We start from the raw sequence: 21,552 nt of genomic DNA, 5'->3' as shown, positions 1-21,552 counted from the left end.
TATCCTCCTCTACATCCAAGTCAATTCCAGTGTGCCTTCACCTGAGGATGCTCTTTGGTCTTTCTCAAATGCTGAAGTGCCCTGGCCAATGATTTAATTAGTTTTACTAACTTTTATCAACAATAATATAAATTTACACCTTAAGAGATCTAATACATGCAAAAGGACAGGTGTGTATGTGGGTATATCTTCTTGTAAATCTGTGCCAGATTAGGTGGGGGAAGGAACAGCAAAGCTTCCATACAAAGGTTTCCCAAGCTGCTAAATTCATCCAGTTGTCTTGTGAAGCACAGCTGTGCTGCCTAAAATGGGAGAAAGTGTGGGTGTGGTTCAGAAATCTGCTTCATCCACTCACACATTCATTAATTGAGAATAATTATTATGTTTATTGGAGAGACAGGGGAATGGTCAAAGAGCTAGTGTGGAACTGGAGTGCATAAAAATGGGGATATTTCAAGATGATGAAAGTATTGGCAATTCCTATTATTGTAAAAATACTGTAAGACAAAAGTACTCTTCTTTGTGACATTTTTCTTTAATATTTGAGAGATTTTTAAGTAAGAAGCAACAAGCATTGTGAGTTGAGCACTGAAGGCACTTGCAAATTTTAACACTTCAGATTTCAGAGGTGATGTCTGTGGTGGAAAGAGGGGCTAAGTCATTGCAGTAAAATATTTGGCTCATCTCACAAAGCTTAATGTAATCTTTGTGAAGTTTTCCTTGGGATCACTACAACACTAAAAGTGTCTCTACTTTGGGAAGTTTGAGGAGAATATTGATTTTTTTTTTCCTATGTTATTTGATTCTGATTTCTTTTAGTGAAGTAAATAGTTTTTCAGGGTGAGTTCCATGTTTAAATTAAACAGGCGTTCATTCACTACGTAAGTGTGATCCTCTCTCCACAAGACACAATTTGTACAGAGCTGCTTGTCCTGCTGTCACACTTTAGAGGTTCTCAGTGTTGTCACTCACTACACTGTGACCTCATAAGCCTTTTGAGTAGATTTATTTTCAATATGGTCTTTTTTATTGTTAGGTTATGCAAAATGGTCAAACCCACCAGGCCTTCCTGCCTGACTCACATTACATTGTTATTTACTGGACATGGAACTAGACCACGATTTAGAAGATAAATTCTTTCCTGGCATCGTCTCCAACCACTCACTTGTTCTCTTTCTCCCTGTCTCAAATTCTCTAATTGTAAAATGAACTGAAGCTTTTGTAAAAGTGCAGGTTCTGATTGGGAAAAGTGCTGTATGAGTGCTAGGTATTATTACTGTGCAGTATTTGGAAATTGTCTTGTTAAACTGATACTATGGTGATTCTAATAGCTCATTTTGAAATTGTTCCCAAAATTGTGTTAGATTTGTATTTGACTCTATTACTACTTTTTCTTTTTTTTTTTTTCCCCAAGATGCTATTCCTTCCCAGGAAAAGGGGAAATAATCTGTATTTTCTAGGAGCTGCCATTCCAGCATGCTGGACAAAGCTCTTTAGACCACTGTCTCTTGTTCTTTTCTGTCATTTCTTGTCTTCTGAAGAGTCATTTCTTCCCCTCTCTTAAAATCTACAAACTATTTGTGTACTATAATAATGATACTATTACAATTCTTCATCCAGGTCTGTAGAAGCATTGTGAAAGTGTCTTGTGCTTCCTTGGAGAATTTCCCTGTGCAAAATTTGAAGGCAGCTACATGAGATAATCTCACATTGCTTAAACTTGTCTTGACAGAGAGAGGGAGAGGCCAGATTTGTTTTGTCATATTGGTGACAATCAGGGTTCTTCACTTCCCCTTTTCAGATGGGCAACCTTTTAATAAAAACCCTGATGTGATGCACTCAAATAAGATGATGTAACTAATTCACTGTTAGGAAGGTTAGAGAAGAATACTTTCTTTGAGGCAAAGTCAGCTTTTGCTCCTGGTCCTTTTCTTCTTTTGGATAAAAATTCTTCTGCTAGCTTTTCTTTTTTTTATTATTATTTTTAACTATTACCTTGCTGTTTAATAACTATTATCTGTCAGAAAGAATGCATTCATACAGAATGAATGCATTCACTGTCCAAGAAAGAATCTATGAGCACAAAAGAACTGATCTTGATACATTGTTCATCTTCTTTCTGATCCCAGAATGATAAAACTAAGATCTCCAGATGGAATTTTGTAATCTGCAGCTCTGGGATGAATTAAACACTCACAACAGAGGTGTAACTGGACTGTATCACTGTCTTCCTATTATTCTTACAGATCAAAGAAAAACACAAGTAGATACTTACAGTCTAAAACATTCAAAACAGATGGCTGGTTTCTTTTTGTAGAGATTTGTGCTTTTCAGCAAAACAATTGCAAAAAGGCCATCCTTCATTTCTGCCAGATGAGATGATGCCAGGTCTGTGTCTTATTTTCTCTTTTGATTTGCAGCTGAACATAATCTTCTACTAGTGGCTTGGTCTTTGTAGCAAGTAGGAATTCTGCACTCAAACATTATATTGTTTCTGGCCACTTCCAGGGGAGTTGCTGCTTGCAGTTTGTGTGATAGTCTGTACTATCTCCCAGTTATTCTGAGCTCTGGCACTCCCAGACAGGACACTCAGAGTCAGAGGAGCAGCTGCAGCCAAGCCCTTTTAGTTGTCAGTTAGGAGGAAAGAAACTGAGGGAGAGGGGAGATGAATAATGTTAGAAAAATAATCAATCCTAAACCTGCTTTCCAGTGTATTAACTATGAAAATAAACTCCAGAGAATGGTAACTAAAATTAAAACTGTAAGGGTATGTTGCCAATCTAGACACTGCATTTTCCTGGCTGGTAAAGCTCATAATGACTGATGGGCATGTCAGGATTTGCAGCTCCCTCTCACAGTAGGCTCACTATGGGCTCTCCAACTACATCTGATTGCTAAAGTAACTTACAGATAAGAACTACTGTATATACATATAAATAGGTGTATTTATTCATGGGATTTTGCATTTGAATGCAGAACAAGCAACTCCAAAAAGACAGATAATGACAGATAAACCTTCACAAGTCTTGGCTTTGGAAGTGTCTTTCAGCAGGTAGAGAGCTGCAACAGCAGAATGAAGACCCAGAGTTAGAGAAGAACCAAGATTCCTATCACCTGCAGACAGGGAGGTTGTAGTTCATCTGAACAGGAAAAGCACTGACTGTGTTCACTGCTTAAGAAATAGCTTCTGGTTTGCATTAGCAGTGGAACAGACAGCAGGGAGACAGCCCTAACACATCAGCATTGCCATGGACACACTCCCAGTGCCTTGCTGCCTTGTTCTTCTTTCACACAAAGGTGTGAGTGTGAGACACTCTCTGCTTTTATCCCTTGTAACAGGAACAAGCAGCAGACAAAATACAGCACAGCAAGAGATGAATGTGCTTTCTCATTCACTCTTGTGCAGACAAGGGCTAGAAAGCTTGAATGCATTACAAATACAAGCAGGTTGTTCTTACTTATTCTCAAGGTGCTGTATTTTTGTAGAGAAGGAATCAGCATAAAATCTGACTGATTCTGTGAAATCCAAACTTGCCTAGTTACACCTAAAAATGTTTGATCAGGAGAATTCTGTTTAAATCCACAGTGTCATGTACAAGCTGCAAATGGTTGTTAAACTATTTTTGCTTACTGTAGCACTACTTTTTTTATCCTTGATGATAATTATCAGTATCAACAGTCTGACTACCCTGTTTCACAGCTTTCTATAATTTAATTTATTATTCAAAAATTTAACCTGGTAACTAACACAACTTCCAGGGCCAAAGAGTTCAAATGAAGTTCAAATGAAATTAATGGTAAAGGGGTGTGAGGTGTGCAGTGAGTTTATTTAGGGGTGAGAGATTGAGTGAATGCCCTTGCTTTTGAAAGGAAGGGATTGAGGAAACAGGTAAAATTCAAGCTGTGTGCAAACATCCCCTTCAGCTCTGCTGAGATATCACATTCCCAAGTTCCCAAAAGTTCATTTTCCCCTTGGTCCAGTTACAAGCCCTTGACATCAGTATTTGAGCTCTGATCTCCAGCAGTCCCTGCTGTTCCTCACGTGGTTCCCTGCCAACTTTGCTCCACAGACCACTAAATGAGAGTTGCCAGTGTCATGGAAAGCACTTCTGGATTGGTTATGTATAAAAATATTTTAGAACTACTTGCTCTTTTTGAGTGCTTTAGGAACCCTACCAACCCACTGCAATTCTCTGCCTCACCTACATGATGGGGAGAGGATTTTATTTAAATAGAGTGAGCTAATGACAAAACTCCTTTCCCGGGTTTATTTTTTTTCTGTTATTTTTTTCTGGTCTGGATTTTTCCCAAGGTGAAGAGGGTGAACTCTGGAAATCATTAATCCATGGGATTTGTTCGTGGTGTATAAAAATTTCAAAAATAATTCGCTATATAAAAATGATTTCCTAATTGATTCTGTCAGAAAGGAACTGAGTAAGACAGCTCTGTCAAAATAGCCTGAATCTCTTTTAGCTCCTCACATATATTGTTCTGGTTTATGAGGAGAAAATTATGAAGGTTAGAGTTAAAACGTTTTTTTTTTTTCCTTGTCTTTAAAACAAACCTAAATACTGCGCCAGTCCTTGAGCTTTTGTGTGGGGGTCTTCTGAAGAAACCAAGTATCTCTGTGTATCAGTGAACTGAGCTGAACTGAACTGAGGTCAAGATGTGTCTTTTTGAGAACTTTCTTCTGTTTCCATTTAAAATAATGAAGGGAAGACATCAGTGATAAATTGCTCTGAATTTGGGAAAGCTTTGCACATTCTGAGCCAAATTCATGCCTCATAAAACTCCATTGCATTCAGTGGTTACAATATTATTGTTGAACCCTTGTGTTTGTTGCCAAACAAACACAAATGGTCTGAGCAAGAAGGCATAATTCAATTTGCCATGCAAATACTTCCAGACTATGTCACTCACTATCTTAGTTTATTTTCATATCTCCCAATATAAGATATTTAGCTAGAGAGGCAAAATATCCTTGTCTGGCAATATCTATAATAAAACCCAGATACAGGGAGGTATACAGAGATTTGTCAGGTCCTTTTGAAATAATTTCTTTTTAACAAACAGATGTGCTTACACAATCTTTGGCCCCATCTTCTCCTGTGCAATTGTAGTTTGGGAAGTAGATTTTTTTGGGTAGCATAGTTGCAACTGCATGTAACGAAGTTTGAAAATAATTTTCCACTCTCAAATGACAGCTGTGGTTTATAGGACATAAAGGACTACCTGCACTGTGTTTCAAAACATATTTGTTATGTCCAGTCTGAAGTTTTGAGGAGGTGTTGGGTGGTTCTTGGGGTTTCTGCTTGGATTTTTTCAGAATTCTGTGTTTATTTGCGCTGTGCATGATTTACAATGAACAATGTGTAGACCAGGCTGGCAAGCTAGATAGTTTCTCAGATTAATTAATTCCTTGAAAACTTTCAGATTTATTCTACCTACACTTCTTTGTAGCACTTTTAATACAAAAACACTGTCCTTTATACCTCACATTGTTTACTTTGACACCTGAGATCTATTTTATTTTCTTCTTGATGTAGCTGTACTTCCAGGGAGGTTTTTTAACTCAGATATTTAGAGATTTAGGAGTAAGTTAAGAAAAATTGCTGAATCATTTGATTGCAAAATGAAGACCACTTACCAGCATCACTCTGCCCTTCAGGGCTCTGTAGGGGATATATACACACAGAGTATGTGCAAGTAAGGGAGCATGACAGCAGTCCTGCCAGTGCCAAATGTACATATGGCACTTTATATTGCCCTTGCTGTGTCAAAAAAATGGTTTTTTCTCCTTTTCTTTTAAAGATAACTACTGTTGATCCATGATCAACCTCCACATTGATGCATTATTATGACAAGTAAGGCGAGTTGTGTAAGGAGAACTTTTACAAGGGTGACTGATGCAGTTGGCAAATGGCAAATAGCAGCTGCAGGTTTTTTAAGTAGAAATTTAGAAGGTATTCTGTGAAATTAGTAAAGTTAATTAGTTGGTTCTGAACAAGAGAAGTGGTTGCTTCCTTCAGAGAAAAAGGGATTGTTGGCAGGGAGAAAGGTCACATCATTAACCCTTCTGCCTGGAGAAGGCATAATGTAAAGCTGGTGGTTGTGGTGAATTGCACATTGATTAAATTCACTCCTTATTCTGTAGATGTCTGTGGACATTTGCTGGTTTTCTTTTCCAAATTACCACCTATGTATTTTGGATATTCCCACACTGCTGTGTATATAGGTATTTAAATGCAGAGACTTAGCATATAAAACTTAAAATTCAATTACCCCTATTTCAGTTGACCATTGTCCAGCAACAGTAGGACTACAACTGAAGAAGCAGTGTAATTTCATTCTAAAGCTCTTTTGTCCCAATGACTTGTTCAACTAAAGTTGGGTTCACATTTGTCATAGTCAAAGTATTTTTTAAATGTGCGAAATCGCAAAAAAAAAATTCAAGTTGAATTTGGAATATATTCACAAATATCTTTATTAGTTGGTTAAGTTGGTTTGGGTTTGCATGAGAGATTTGTCAGGCATTTCACATTTCTGCCTCAGAGTTGCAGTGATTGCCTTTTTTAGTGAAATGCTGTCAAGCTTAGCTGGCCATTAGCAATATTCTGAAGCTGAGGGTACATTAAGCAGACTTCATTCCATGCATTGATGAGGATGGCCTAAACCTATCAGGGCAATTAATGAATGAGGGCTGCTTTAGCAGATATTCCTGGGTTTGGTCTGTTTACCCACTGTGTTCCTAGAAAGCTCTGCAGCTCAGAGCTGATCATGAGAACACGATGTGGGTTATGAACCCAGCCCTGCCCTGCTTTTCCACTTAGCAAATGCTCTTACACCCTCTTGAGATAAGGCAGGGGCAGCTCTGCTGTGTGGGAAGCACAGTACCTCCTGCTAAGTGGCCAGCTCAAATTAGATAGGGCAGGAACGCAGATATAAGGGCACTTCCTACTTGACTGGCAGCATTTAATGGATCCCAAGTGAGGGGAATGATTGCTCTGTGAACAGCTCTGCGAGGGCTGCTAGTTAAGAACTTTCACACGCCTCATTTGGCCTCTTTCCAGCTCGAGGTAGAAGGGGGAAGGGTGCAGGAGGAATGTGCTTCGAAAGGGGCTTTATCCCTGAGCAATCAAATTCAGCTGTTGTATGAAAATCTTCCATTCTTACTTGCTAGATAGCTCTGCTGTCTCTTCAAGGAGGGTTTCTGTTCACAAAGAATAGCCAGGAAAGTTATCCAGACAGGTTATTTTCAGACTGCAGTCTGTGCATCTGATGGATATTAAAGACACTGTGGTGTCTGAAAAGAATACAAACCAGCTACTACATTGATTGGACTAGTTATTATCTAGGTATTAGACATTGACTATTACATTTTTATAAAACAGTATTTTCTTAAGATATGATAATCCATCATTTTACCCTCTGTGGGCAAACCAAATAACAAAGATAGCAAAGACATCCTTTATATTAGAAGCATCACTGGTTTTCACCTGCACAGGCAATACACTTTCAGATCATAATCTTGGTAACAGATATTATATCAAATAGGGGTACATAGTGCTAATTCACTAAATAGCCAAAGCTGATGGATATAATTGGCTGATGACAGTTTTGCTTGGTGATGAAAGTGAAATGTAACTGTGTTGATTCTATTGAAGTATCCCTTGCTATTGCCTTGTATACAGGACAGCACAGTATTCTGCCCTGCTGCAGCTTGCAGTGACTGATTCACAGAGTGGGTGGGGCTGGAAGGGACCACAGTGATCATCTGCTCCCACCTCCCTGCTCAAGCAGGGCCATCCCAGAGCACAGGATTGCCCCCAGAAGGTTCTGGAATATCCCCAGTGAGGGAGACTCCAAACCCTCTCTGGACAATCTGTTCCAGTGCATGGTCACTGCACAGGAGAGAAGTTCAGGTGGAACTTCTGTGCATCACTTTCTGCCCACTGCCTCTTGTCCTATTGCCTGGTACCAGCAAAACCCTGGCCCCATCCTCTGCCACCCTCCCTTTAGATAGTCAGACATTGATTCCCCTTCTCAAGGCTGAACAGCCTGTCCCCATGAGACAGATGTTCCAGTCCCTTCATCATTTTTGTTGCTCTTCACTGGCTCTTCTCCATGTCCCTCTTGTCTTGAGGAGCCCAGGACTGGACACACCACTCCAGGTGTGGCCTCACCAGGGCAGGGCAGAGGGGCAGGATCACCTCCCTTGACCTGTAAATGTTGTTCTTAATCCACCCCAGGACACTCTTGGCTACAAGGACACACTGCTGGCTCATGGACAGCTTGTTGTCCACTAGGACTTCAGGTCCTTCTCTACAGAGCTGCTTCCCAGCAGGTCAGCCCCAGCCTGTGATGGTACATGGGGTTTTTCCTCCCAGGTACAGGACTCTGCTCTTGCCTTTGCTGAATTTCAGACACTTCTTCCCTGCCCATCTCTCCAACCTGTCAAGGTCTCTGAAGCCCTACACAGCTCTCTAGTGTACTGGCCACTCCTGCCAGCTTTGTGTCATCAGTGAACTTGCTGAGGAGGCATCTGCCCCTTCATCCAAGTCATTGATGAGTAAGTTAAACAATACTGGGCCCAGTACTGACCCTTGGAGAATAGCACTAGTGACAGGCGTCCAACTAGACCCAGTGCCAGTCATTGCTGCCCTCTGGGATCTGCCAATTCTCCATCCACCTCCTATTCCACTCATCCCATCCTGATATAACAAAGCATTATTTTTAGAGGAGTGTTTATATCTGCAAACAGAGATTGCCCTAAGGCTGCACAGGTTTTTACAAAGCCCATGAGCTCACTCTCTCTCTCTTGCAGGTTTCTTGCCTGTCTCCTCTCCTTTGGCTGCCCGTGGCTGTGGCAGGACCCTGATGTGCTGGTGTGGGCTGCTGAGCTCAACAGGGCACAGAGGCTGACATTAGTCAGCTGCTTAGCCATGCCTCTCAGATCCTCACACTCTGTAGAAACTAATGCATGTATAACAGTGTTAGAAACAAAATAAGTGAGCCCTGACAGCCTTATTAAAAAGGGTCGAAGCCAAAGTCTGTGTTGAAAGTAATGCCAGCACCATGTTTTGTTGACTCAGAGATTATCTCACTCCTTATTCATTAGCAGGGTCAGAGGTGTCCTATTGAAAAGATATCCCCAGCCCACTAACAAACAGCAGGTGCAGCCTCTGCCTGGGAACACGAAGAGAAGTTGCCAGAACTTTGGCAAGGCTTCCCAGCTCTCCCTGCCCAGCACCTCATTTTATGGAAAGGAGGCCCTAAGCCCAGTTCTTCCCTAATTTTTCATCAGCTGCAAACCTTAGAGGTTTACATTACTGCGGTTTCAAATATGTGCCCGCAAACATCTAGAACAAATGAAGCAGTATTCTTGTGGAAGGTCACAGAAAGGGATGCCCTGTAGAGGTGCTTATGCACTTGAGCTCTATATTTTTGTAAGAAAATGAGAAATGGCTCTTAAGATACTTTTTGTGAAGTCTGGATGACTCTAGTTTGGATTGCATTGGGGAGCGATGATTAGATTCAGATTGTGTAAAGTAAAATGAAATAAAATAGTACTTTATTAAGATTCTTTTATATCAGTTTTTTAGTTTGTTATATAGAATCTGGCCTGTTTAGTAAAAGTCATTGCCTTTTCAAAAACTATAGAAGACTATACCTTAACTATGTAAAACACTATAAAAAATCAAGTGTTAACCTTTTGGTGAAGTTATGTGTCTATCCAGTCTCTACAGTAGAGATGCAGTCATCTTAGAATTGTGTTTTGGCATAATTCAAAACTATTCTCTTTAGACCATGTTTTTTGCATACTTAATTTACAATGAAATGTTTGTTAGGAAAAGGAGCTAAAAATCTGTATTGACATTGCCTTTTGGACAAGTTGTGGACAGACACCTTTTATCAGAATTTTTTTTTAAGTAGTTAAACTGAAGTACCGTTGGATAATCAGTAGAGTTAATGCATTCAGTTTAATATTGTTTCATTTTTCACCCATGTCATCATGATTTCCCAATCTAATCACACAGCTGTCATCACTGCACCCTTTCACCAGTGTCCTTGGTTTCCTTTTGATGGTTGGTACATTATGGACAGGAGTAGGAGGGGAAGAGTGTTCAGAGTGTGAAGCTGGACAGGATTGTAACTTAGAGGCTGATCTTTGCCTTCATCCCTGTTGGGTCTCAGGCTGTCCTCACTGTCTGTGCTCTCTTATTTCAGATCATTCAGCCCCTCTTAGACCTTGACCAGAACCGCAGCAAGTTGAAGTTGTACATTGGCCATCTGACCGCGCTGTGCCACGAGCGCGACCCCCTGATCCTGCGCGGGCTCACCCCGCCTGCCTCCTACCACCTGGAGGATGACCAGGCAGCCTGGCAGAAGGAGCTGCACAAGATGACCCAGGAGCAGGTCAGTGCTGCCCTCAAGTTCTCAACAATGACCTGAACTCACTGATTTAGGTGTTATTCATGCCACAACAAAATGTAGAAACCGTGTGAGTGGTGAAAGCAGGCAGTAAATATGAACTCTCAGCTGATAAAAGGAGTCAATAATTTTTTTAATCATTTACATTTATTATTTATTATGGAATTTCATCTGCTCTTTTATCCATACTTGGGGCTATTCATCTCCACACTCATGGGAAATCAAATGGCAAGATACCACTTCTGCCATGTTTTAACTGCTAACAAATTTTAGCTGCTATCGATAATTCAGTGTAGTCATCAAGATCTTATATCTTACTTTAATTATATAAACCATTTATATTTTGATCAACATTTTATGAGTCTCTTTATATAAATGAATGCTGTGTCCTTACCTGCTGTTACAGAATATTCTGCCAGTAATTTCTACTGCTTACCTGCCTTACCTGCATACCTGAAGCAAGATTGGGCTCAGGGCGCTGGATGTGATACACCTGTGCTTATATACACAGTGACTTCAGAAACCCAACTGTGTATTTACAGGAGTTTTGGAATATAGAACTGAAAGGGTTTAATAAGAGTTTGTCAGATGAACTCTCTACAAGAAGCTGTCAATCTAGTTATAAATCATCGAATGAAATAATCTTCCTTTCTCCCAGCTCTGGTAATGTTGTGCCTTCCTTAATCCCTCAATTGGCAGGTTTTTATCTCTTGTTTCTGGACTATAATTCTCCATTTCCCACAACATTTTTTCTAACTCATTCTTATTTCTCTTTTCAATTTTTCTTTTTGCTTTACTATTCTAGTCCTATATTACTGAGTGCCTTTTTTTTTTTTTTTTTAATTAAACTACTACAGGGAACTTGTACGAGTACTAAATGTGGCTAGTTTTGTCTTTTTAACCCTGACTTTGGAATATAATACCAAGTCTTTCACTATTCACTTTCATATGTTTTATACCAACAGTGTGCACACAAGCTAGTGTAAGGCCTATGCAGTTAAAAGGGGATTTGTGGGTCATTGAACATATCTTGAGCTTATCTTGAACACTTCAGCTCTGGTTTTCTTCATTTGTGATTTTAAAACTGATTTCCTTGAACTTTCAACTCAAGACTAAATTTTGATTCAAAAATTTGAGAGAACAGCCAAATTGCAGGAAACAACAGAAGCATGTCTGAAAATTCAGAAGGAGCAGATCTCTGGAGATAAATATAACAGGGAGATAAATGTAGCAGGGCTGAGATGGGACAAGACTGTCGTGCTCTCTTTCTGTACCTGTCTTCATACATTACTGATTCAGCATGTGCTGTGTGCCTCCCTCAATATCTACATTTGCCTCTCTAGGCATGGCACATTCCTTTTCCCTTCAGAGCCTCCTGGCTTCTGTAATCACTGATACAGGATTAAGATTTCTTCAGTTTTATGCATGCCATCCTCCTCTGCTGAAGCCTTATAGCTCCTATGATATCAATCAAAATGTGAAGCATATTATTTTGAGCCACCTTGTCTGTCAGATTGGGATGAAGCAGTGGGTGACAAAACCTGTAGCCTGTATGGGAGGCACCTCTGAAAATTACAGTGGCTATGGGCAAAGTTTGGATATCACTGAGATAAATTTCCTCATTAATTATATCTGTGGTGGTGTTCATATGTGGTCAGGATCTGTGGGGACAGGTGGTATTTGCTATTTGATCAAGAGATGTGGGTAAAGAAAATAGGAAAGGCTTTCTTTGTCACGTTCTTCTGGATAGTAAGCCCAAAAATAACATTTCCCATTAAATCTTTGCTAGTCCATTAGCAACATTTATGGGTTACACATTAAAGAAAGCATTGTGAGAAATTGTGAGAAAAGGGAATTACCTAAGTTTTTCTGGAAAGAGAAAATAATTATTTTTATATCCTCTCACATTATTGTCTTAATTCTGCACTGATGTCACCACAGTTGTTTAAAGTTACTTCTCCATTCAAGATTCCCAGGCATAAATAATGTCAGCTAAAATAAAATGTAGCTGCCTCTTCTGCTTTCCCAGACTCACTCAGATGGTATTTAAGAAGCTTCAGTTGCAAAAGACAAACTAATGATATATTTCAATTTACAAAGCAGACTTTTCATCTAAGCCATAGAGCTTTTCTGTTTCTAGCTGCAGAGTTTCCTTTGTGCTTAAAGTATTCCCATGGGGGGTGGGAATCAGTTCTCCAGATTTGCAGAAGCCCATCACAGAATACCCATTTTGCATCTTTGGAATTTTAATGAGTTTTGTAAATTACTTCAAATCCAGTGCATTAAATTCACTCCTGTCCCTTCTAATATGATCTTCTGTAGATAATGCTTTACAAGCTTCAGTGGGAAAAAATTAATCCCCTTGAATGTTAAGAAGTGCTAACATGATTAGGGAGGATACATTTAACCAACACCAATAATATTTAAGCATGATGCCAATGTATCCACTTTTCACCAATGAGATTACCTAGTTTGGTTTGGTTATTTTGGGTTTTTTGAAGTAAATTCAAACTTTTCACTCTTCATTGCATCCATTGGAACCCACAGAAAGTAATGTACAAATAATTGTTGGAAAAGTATCTGCCAGCATCAACACCATGGATCTAAGGGGAATTTCTTGCCACATAAATAATTTTGTAGTCTCAAAGTTTGACTAATGATTGGTGCATCTTATCTATAATAGTATCTTGACACTACCATTAAATTCAGTGATAGTCCTTAGTGACTTCAACTGATTACAGATATGCTGAGTTGGAAAGGACCCACAAGGATCATCAAGTCCAACTCTTATCCCTGTACAAAATATTCCCAAGAATCACAGCAGGTGCCTGAGAGCATTATCCAGACACTTCTTGAACTCTGCCAGGCTTGGGGCTGTGACCACATCCCTGAGGAAGACTGATTGTAATCAAGCTGTGGGGCCAAGATACTTTATCATTCTTTGCTGGCATTTTATCAAACACATTTTCTAAGGCTGACTTATTGTAGTAAAATTTTGGTCCATTTGTAGTGAAGAACTGAAGCCAGTACTTAGGAGTATATGGTGTCTCAAAATCTAATCTAAAATAATAAACTAGACTAAGTTGTGGACAGTAAAGGATCTAAAGTAAAGGATCCTGTGGGGGAAATTTCCCTTTGAGTTAGTTCTGACCCAGTGTCTCCAAATAAGCTACCCAGTACTGTTTCTGGAATTGTTCAGTTCATCCTTCAACCAGTTCATGTCCTGTTCGACTTTTCTTATTAAAAAAATTGAAGTTACCAGAAGGAAAGAAGAATGTTCCAAGTCTTGACACTTAAGAAATAAAAATTCCATTCATTCATTATAAATAATTGCATTATCCATGCAATTTCTGTTGAATACCATATTTTCTTTCTCTTTATCCTAGAGGTATCATTATGCTAATATCCTTGAGCTCTGCAGAACTACTGCTCCATTTCACATTTCAGACATTTGCCTGTAAGTGCAGGATTTTAGTCCTCTATGAAAGGAAATGGCATTAAGAACATAATGACATGGTCCACACTTTTATTTCTAGTTTGGGCTTTGTTTTGCTCTTACCTGTACAAAAGAAAAGAATGGAGTAGAAACTGGAATTTGCTGGAAATCCTCACTTCAGTGTGTCAGAGGTGGTGCACTACACTGGGGTTGAGAAGCAGCAGTGTGAGAAAGTGAAAAGAGACAAGGAAACAGAGCAGCCAGATACTACAAGTGGGTTTTATCTGGTATCTAATCTATCATAGTAGTGATAGATTTTTAATAGCTTAAGACTATCAGCAGTGTTTCTTAGCACCTCAAGTTCAAAACCTGTAAATGTGCAAAACCTCATATTATGGAGAATTTCTTATTTTCAATAGGTCCTGCAGTGATATTTGCAAAAAAATACTTGTACCAACAGAAGATCTATACAATTAAAATAATTTTCCTAACCCTACAAGTAGGAGGCACTTTTTCCCCTGGCTCCCTGCCATCAGAGGCTCTTTCCTGCCTTGACCAGCATGTCCTGGCTTCCTCAGGCTGCTGGGGGTCCTGCCAGTTTGTTCCTGCACACTCAACCTCTCCCTCCTTCCCCAGAGGTGTTTCTGGCAGCACTTGCATTGTGACCTGGCATCAGCAGCAGTCTTGCAGACCTGGGCCAGGTGTGTTTCCATCAGAGGCTCTCTCAGAAGTCACCTGCTGTGGCAGCTGGTCTCACCCCAATGCCAAGTGCTGCTCCTGTGGTTGCTTTGCTGTGAGGGACAGAGAGAGAGGGACTTCTGGAAAGTCTTTGTGATCATCAAAGAGGCTTTGTTGTGCAGGATTGTCTTCCCTCTCCCTGTGAACCAGCTTCTTCCAAAGCCAAAGCTTCAGCCAAAGTTCCTTCTAGGGATTCCTGCTTACTAATCCTCTCCCAGAAATCAGGAATGCCTTTTCTGCTCTGCTGCCTGAAGCAGAGGAAGGGAAAAGGTGATAATGTCACTTTGCTGTAGCAGTCACAACATGCTGTGTCAGCTGAATAGTCGTGGCTTGGTTCCAAGGAGCAACTTTACCTTGCACTTAATTCTCATTCCAGTCTCCACAGAGCAATGGGAAGCTTTTTGTACAAAAGGACGCCAAGCCTTATACCTGTGGCTGTCAAATTTCATTTTAAAATTGCATATTTGATTGCTAAATTATGAAAATATTCAACACATATTTTGATTTGTTATACAAACAATATTGCAAGTGGGGTAAACTTTATTCTAAATTACGAATAACCATTTTATAAACATCCTGTGTAGTTTTTTGTTCAGATTCTGCTTGTGTTCTTCTGTGCCATCTATGAGGAATTACTCAACTTACTTAGTTTCTGTAAAGAAATTCCTCTGCTATGATTTGCATTTAGTCATTCTAAATTACTCTATTACTTCAGAGTTAACCCTTGTCTTTCTTCTCTGGCTGCTCTTCTATTAGCTTGTTATCTTCCCCCCCTTGATTTATGTCATTTGTTTTTAATTTGTAATCTTATGGGAATGCATAATGTATTTTAAAGTTAAACAGTCCACTTCTGGTCTCTGTTAGAAATTAGAAGTAATAATTGCAACAATTTATATCCTTCTTCATGTTCAAATCTATTTCCTGAGTTTGGTTGAGAAAGCAATGGATATGGGAACTCTCTAAAATTGTTACATTTTAAAGTGTTTTAAACTTTTATATTTAATGGTTTGGGTGAGAATGAGAACAATTTCATAGTTCTTAAATACTGGTTAAAATCACAAATGTTGTCTGTAAGTTAGCCATGTCCATAATGCCATGACATCATTAATTTTTATTTGTCAATGAAATTGCTAATATTAATTAAAATACATACTATCAGTCAGGAACATTAGCAATTGCTAACTTCAAATGAGATATAAAAGGACAAACACTGATTTCAGGATATCATCAAGCTTTTTGTGTGTGTGTGGTGTGAGAAAATGAGAGGGGTCTCACTTGAAGCAGTCCCTACAAGCAGAAGGTGCAGCCCCAAGATGTTCCCTTGATTTCTCAAGGGCAGCTCACCTCTCCTCAAGTTTTGCTCTTAGCAGTCAATTCTCACTCTGGGCCTTGCTCAGACACTGTGGTCCTTGTGACAGCTCTGTGCAGCATCTCCTGCTGCTGAGCTGTGGATTCTGCTTGGATTTATCTCTCTTTCCAAGTTAGGAATGGTTAGTGTTGATGATGGATAGTATGTATTTTGATTAAAATTAGTAATTCCATACACAAATAAAAATGGGCAGTGTTACAGCATTGTGGCTATTATTTAAAAAGACAAGACTGTTTCATTTGAAATTTTACTTTAATTTTAAAATGCATGTTTTTTTAAATATTTTGAAAGAGCTTACCTAAACCCCAAGTTTCCACATAGAGCAGAAATATTTAAGGATTTACAGTAAAAAATTTTCCTTTTTTGAAATTCGTCAGACTAGATTTCCATACCTGTAGCCCTTTCTTTGGCTCTTCTGTAGGTATTTAGTTGAGAAATAAAGGTTTATATGTAATTAGCTCTCACTGCATCAAACACACATATTTACAGTGGTTTGTTTGGGTAGATGCAAAAGCTCTTGACCATTTGCCTGAGTGGAGTTTAACTTGAGACAAAACAAAGGTTTAGATTAAATCAGTGTAATTTCTTATTGATGCTTACTTATGTTACTTTAAGGTCTAAATGTATTTTTTGGACTAACCATAACCTGATCCCAAAGCACTTTACTTTGGAGAAACATAATTCTATATCCTGCTATTGTATCCATATAGAAGTACTCCACCAACTTTCTTTTTGTGCTGCTGTACAAACTCTTCATATTCTGTATTCAGGTTTACTGTCCATAGCCCAAGATGAGATACCAGTTTATCCCTGTTTGCCTTTTTTCATCAGTGTTTCTGTGGAATTGTTAATGAGGCAAAAATCACATTGGGAGTAGAAATAATAATAATTTAAAGAATCTTAGCTTAATTTTGCATTATAGGAAAACCAGATGCCACAAAGCTTCTGCAGAGCAGCAGCACAATTCACCCAGTTTTCATATAAAACCATAGCATCCTAATTCTTAACTATAAATTTACCTTCTTATGTATCATTCCTATGACTCTAAATGTCTACTAATCTTTAAATAAGTTCTGAAATATCTTGGAACAGAGAAGCTAAAATCACAGTGAATTGTTAGGGATTTTTTTTTTCAGTGATGGAGTTTAACTCTAAATGGAAAATTATTCTTATCATAACTTGCTCTAAACCCAGGAAGGAAGGCAGCAGTGTTGAAAAGTGTCTGAACCTATTGCAGATTATCTGCAAACTTTCTTTCCCCTGAGATGCTGAAGGCCATTTCTGTTCTTCTGTCCAAAGATAAATACTGTGAAGCACTTCTGAGGTCCTTGCTGTCCTTTTCTTTCTGACCTGTCTACTCTTACTTGTCGTCCACTAGACAAAAAACATATCTGGTTTTGCATGCTCATTTCTGGTTATTTCTGTGAGGCAAGTATGTGAATCTCCTCATATCCTCAACTGGAAATGCCAACAAAAAAGCATTGTTTACATTTCTTTATTTTCATGGAAAAATGGCATGGGGAAGATAACATCTAGTCAGCTTGCATTCACAACGAAAAATCTAGGAAGCCAGGAGCAGAACTGATCTTAATACTTTTAGAAAAAACTTCCCTAAAATCTGGATTTCCAAACATGCAGGTGAATCCAGTTGTGAGAACTGGATGTTCCCCTTGCCTGGTGAAGGACTGGCATGTGCTGCTCCCAGCTGCTGCCATGTCAATGGGGATGATATCCCTGATCCAGAAATGCTGCCACCAGCCATAGAGTCAGTTAACATGTCTTAGTTGAAGCAGGAATCACATTGTTAAATCTAGATGCTCTGAAGCTAGCAAACTCAACTCAAGGCTATCATTGCTATTTTTCCAAAGATGCTTCATCACAGACATCTGCCAGCCAGCTGTGTAGACTTTCTGTCTGCACTAATTTGTAAAGTATTGTTGCTGGCCTTCAGCATTCAGAGCCATCTCCTTTTGGACTCCTGATGGTCAAAAACTCTCTTCTTGGAAGTACTTTCTTCCTCTGGTTGAGTTGGTTACTTTTGTTTGGTTGCATTTGATTTAGCTTTGGCATGATCTTATTTTGTTGGGCTTATCTTGATTTTATAAGGCATCTTATAATTACATGAATGCTGACTAGTAGAGCAAGAAACTGAGACTTCACTGATGTTGCAGTATTGCCCCACTGAAGAAAACATCCTTCAGGATTCTCCCTTGGCCACCAACTCTCTTTCAGTTTTGAAGTTCAGTCTCTTGCAGATGCTGTTATATTTCATTAATTTAATTGCTTTGTCCTTTCCTGGGGCTTCACCTGGAGGATTTGGCTGACAGGTCAGGAAGAGGGATGATGGCTGGGCAGGTGGTGGTGGTGCAGGACCTCTGCTTTGCCTGCTAACACTGCCCTCTCCTGGCTCTCCTCCTGTGGACGAGAGCTCAGGACCCTTGCAGGTGCCAGATAAGAAAAGGAGAACGACTGTTCTTGCTCTCTCCCAGCTTCATGGCCTCCCATCCTTCTGGTGGATGGCACCATGCAGCCTTTGTGCTGGCCCAGGAAGGCACAAGGCAGCCCTGTCTCAGAGTTCAGGGCTCAGAGCACTCCCAGGAGTGAAGCAGTGGTGGGGTGGTTTGCAGGCTGCTGGGGCCTGGCATCTCACCAGGCTCATGGCCCCACACTCAGAGGCAGTTCCTGAATCCCAGTCTCCTGGCTTTTAATATCCAGCACCACTCCTGTCTCAATCCTGCTGGCTGACTGCACCTTTCCTAGGCTTATCCATCCATTGCACGTTCCTGACTAATACCTGCTGGACCCAGGCTAATCAGCCATCCACAGCCTGCTATTCCTGAGCCATTATGGGTTACTGCTGAGCTCCCCCTTTTCCCCCAGAGCCCTGCCCGAGCCCAGAGTGCTCCCCTCCCTCTCTTTTCCCCACTTCCCAGCTCATGTCACTCCACAGAGCAGGATCAGGTTGCCTTTGCATTGTGATTCTTGGCAGGAGCCCCTCTCAGATTCCTATGGCTGTTCTGTGAGTACAGCAGCCAGTAGGAACAAAGCACATAAGAACACATTAAACTAACATTCAGCACGCAGAGCCCCAGTAATTTACTATATGCTACCCTGCCTAGTCAAGGGAACAGTGCAGCATGCTTGCCCTTTTAATTTCCTTTCTCACACTTCTCTCTACAGAAGCCTGCACCATAACTTCCTTAAAAAGCATTTTTATTTACTCCATAGTTATTCTTAGGCTGTTTGTTTTTAAGCAGTGTTTCTTGCAGAAACAATCAGCTGTGCTTTGCTTGATACCATCACTAAACAGAGACATACTGTTGTATCTGATTAGAATTTTAATTGTAGAAGTCTAACCTTTGCCACTGCATTGTGCTCTTACAGCAGTAAAATGATCCCTGCTGTGCTGCTGCCTAATAGTTCTCTCTTTTTTAAAACTTGCATTGAGCAGTGTTACAGAAGAGCAAAACACAGATCAAGAAATTTGTATACTGATGAACAGTTATCGCTTCAGGCATGAAAAAGGCCAGTTTGACATTCTTTCCATGTCATGTACTAACATAGTAGAGTTCCAATAAAAATACTAATCAGTAAGGAATAAAAATTGTTACAGAACTGACAGATAATATGAAATTTTTTAAAACCACACGAAATTTAAAAGAAGTCTCAAATAAGATTAAATAGTTGCTCGCAGCAGCTCAAAGTGACAAAGATCTTTGGCTTCAGAAGCTGGAAATAACTTCAGAATCCATCTTAAGTGTATGCTACATATATTGGGACTTGTCTTATATTCATAGGGAATATACTTCATTAGAAGAAAATCCTATCACTAAAAATATAAGAGCTTTTTTTGAATATAGTATAGGGCAGGGCTGTCTGCTTGAGAGCTTATCCAGTCTGTCTGTCCATATCATCTGACCTAGTAAGGGATGCTGCTTCTCCTTGTTCTCTGAGGTCCTTAGACCACTGTGAGTACAGAAATCCCTAAAATGCTTGCACAAATTACAGCCTTTCTTGGGATTTTGCACAGTTCACAGGCCAGCATGGACTTTATCAATTGCTGAACAGCTAAACAGGTTACTGAAGGCAGATGTTTCCTGCTCTTTATTAAGACTCTGTGGGCCCCTAAATCTGGCAATGGCATTAGGCTCAAAGCTAAAAGCTGTGTTTGCATATGTTGTGTGACATGGTTTGGGACACCACTTGTTGGAGAAACTGTTTATAAACTGTAGACAGAGTGAATAATATAAAGTTTGAAAATCTGTCCCCCATTCTGAGCCAATTATAGTGATCTGAAGAACGAATGACCCAACAGGAAATGCAGAGTTAGTAAACAGAAATTGTGCATGTTCCACTGCAAATGTGTATAGTCATCTTCTGACTGAGTTAGGAAAGAGACTTTCTGAAAATTAGTAATTCTTCAGGAAAAATAGAATACTGGTTAACTCTGGGTGGATTATGTATAATTATGTGACGTTCCTATTGATTTCATATCAGGAATAATTCTCAAGTAATGACCTATGAAACATTCAACTGTTCATTAATAGAAGCTGAACTATGTAAAGCAATATATTGGCAAGCTGCTGGAGTGTATGGTTGCCTTCAGAAAAACATTCTACAGAGGAAGATTTTCTTATCTTTATCATAGAATAATGTAGGAGTAGTTAAGTCATGTGGACATGGCCTTTCCTGGGAAGGTCACAAACCTGGTCCTGTAGAATGAAAAACAAAAAGGATGGAGAGCTTTTGGTTCCAGGTGAGGGAAGACGCAGGTGCTGGAAGTGCCCAGCACGTGTCACCTCTGTTAGCTGCCTCCTGAAGTGGTGGTGCAGGCAAGCCTGCTGGGCAGGGCTGTCCCCCATTTCAGAGCAGGGGCTGACCTGTGTCTGTGTGCTCTTGCAGCTGCACAGGGAGCTGGAGAAGGGCGAGAGGGAGAGCGTGGAGCTGCAGGAGTTCGCCAACGCCATCCTGCAGCAGATCGCGGATCACTGCCCCGACATCCTGGAGCAGGTCGTCAACGCCCTGGAGGAATCCTCCTGACCTCTGCCACCAGCCACGGAGCCACAGGAGTGGAGAGCAGTGTGAAAGAGCAACTTTTGGTGCACCTCTGACACAGAAAACAAAGGCAAAAAAACCCCTTCTAAAAACTACGTGCTCTCTAGGTTCTTCCAGCCTATGATTAATCAGCTGTTTTTGTGTTCATCTTCTCACTGCCTTTCTGCTTTAGAATCCAATTCCCCATTGACTTTGTTGGTGGTGACTTATGGATACAGCTAAGCAGAGCTCTCCAAGTCTACTGAGCAAAGAAGAGGGGATCCACTGAACACAAGCAGCTCTAGTTCTCCATGAGGTTGCAGAACAGTAGCCCTCACCTTCCATCAATATATTGTTTTTTCCTTCTTATCTTCTTTCTTTCTTCCTGTTTTTATTTTCGTGAAAGCTGAAAGCCTGAATTTTATAGTGCTAAAACCAAGCCTGAGTGTGCTCTGATTATGCCTCATGGCTGGCCAGCATCAGCTAGCTCAGGTCTTGCTGCCTGTCTCAATGCTTCTTATTTTCTTAAATAACAGAGTGAGGA

The 21,552-nt window shown here is 40.0% G+C and overlaps 1 protein-coding gene across 6 annotated transcripts in view; it reads left to right on the top strand.

The window, feature by feature from the left end:
• The window catches only part of ERC1 (ELKS/RAB6-interacting/CAST family member 1), a 256,843-nt gene extending 235,813 nt beyond the window's left edge, over positions 1–21,030 (top strand). For 4 of the 6 annotated variants that reach the window (XM_079303739.1, XM_079303738.1, XM_079303740.1 and 1 more), the window contains 2 exons: positions 10,228–10,416; positions 20,877–21,030. In XM_079303739.1, coding sequence (XP_079159865.1) covers positions 10,228–10,416; positions 20,877–21,014 — 327 coding nt within the window. In that variant the 3' untranslated portion in view covers positions 21,015–21,030. The remainder of the gene's footprint in view (positions 1–10,227; positions 10,417–20,876) is intronic. The other 2 variants (XR_013773970.1, XR_013773971.1) reach the window with 1 other exon arrangement.
• Positions 21,031–21,552: the final 522 nt, after the last annotated feature.

This window comes from Erithacus rubecula, assembly GCF_903797595.1.
Source record: "Erithacus rubecula genome assembly, chromosome: 4".
Lineage (NCBI taxonomy): Eukaryota > Metazoa > Chordata > Aves > Passeriformes > Muscicapidae > Erithacus > Erithacus rubecula.
This window is presented reverse-complemented; position numbering and strand designations above follow the sequence as displayed.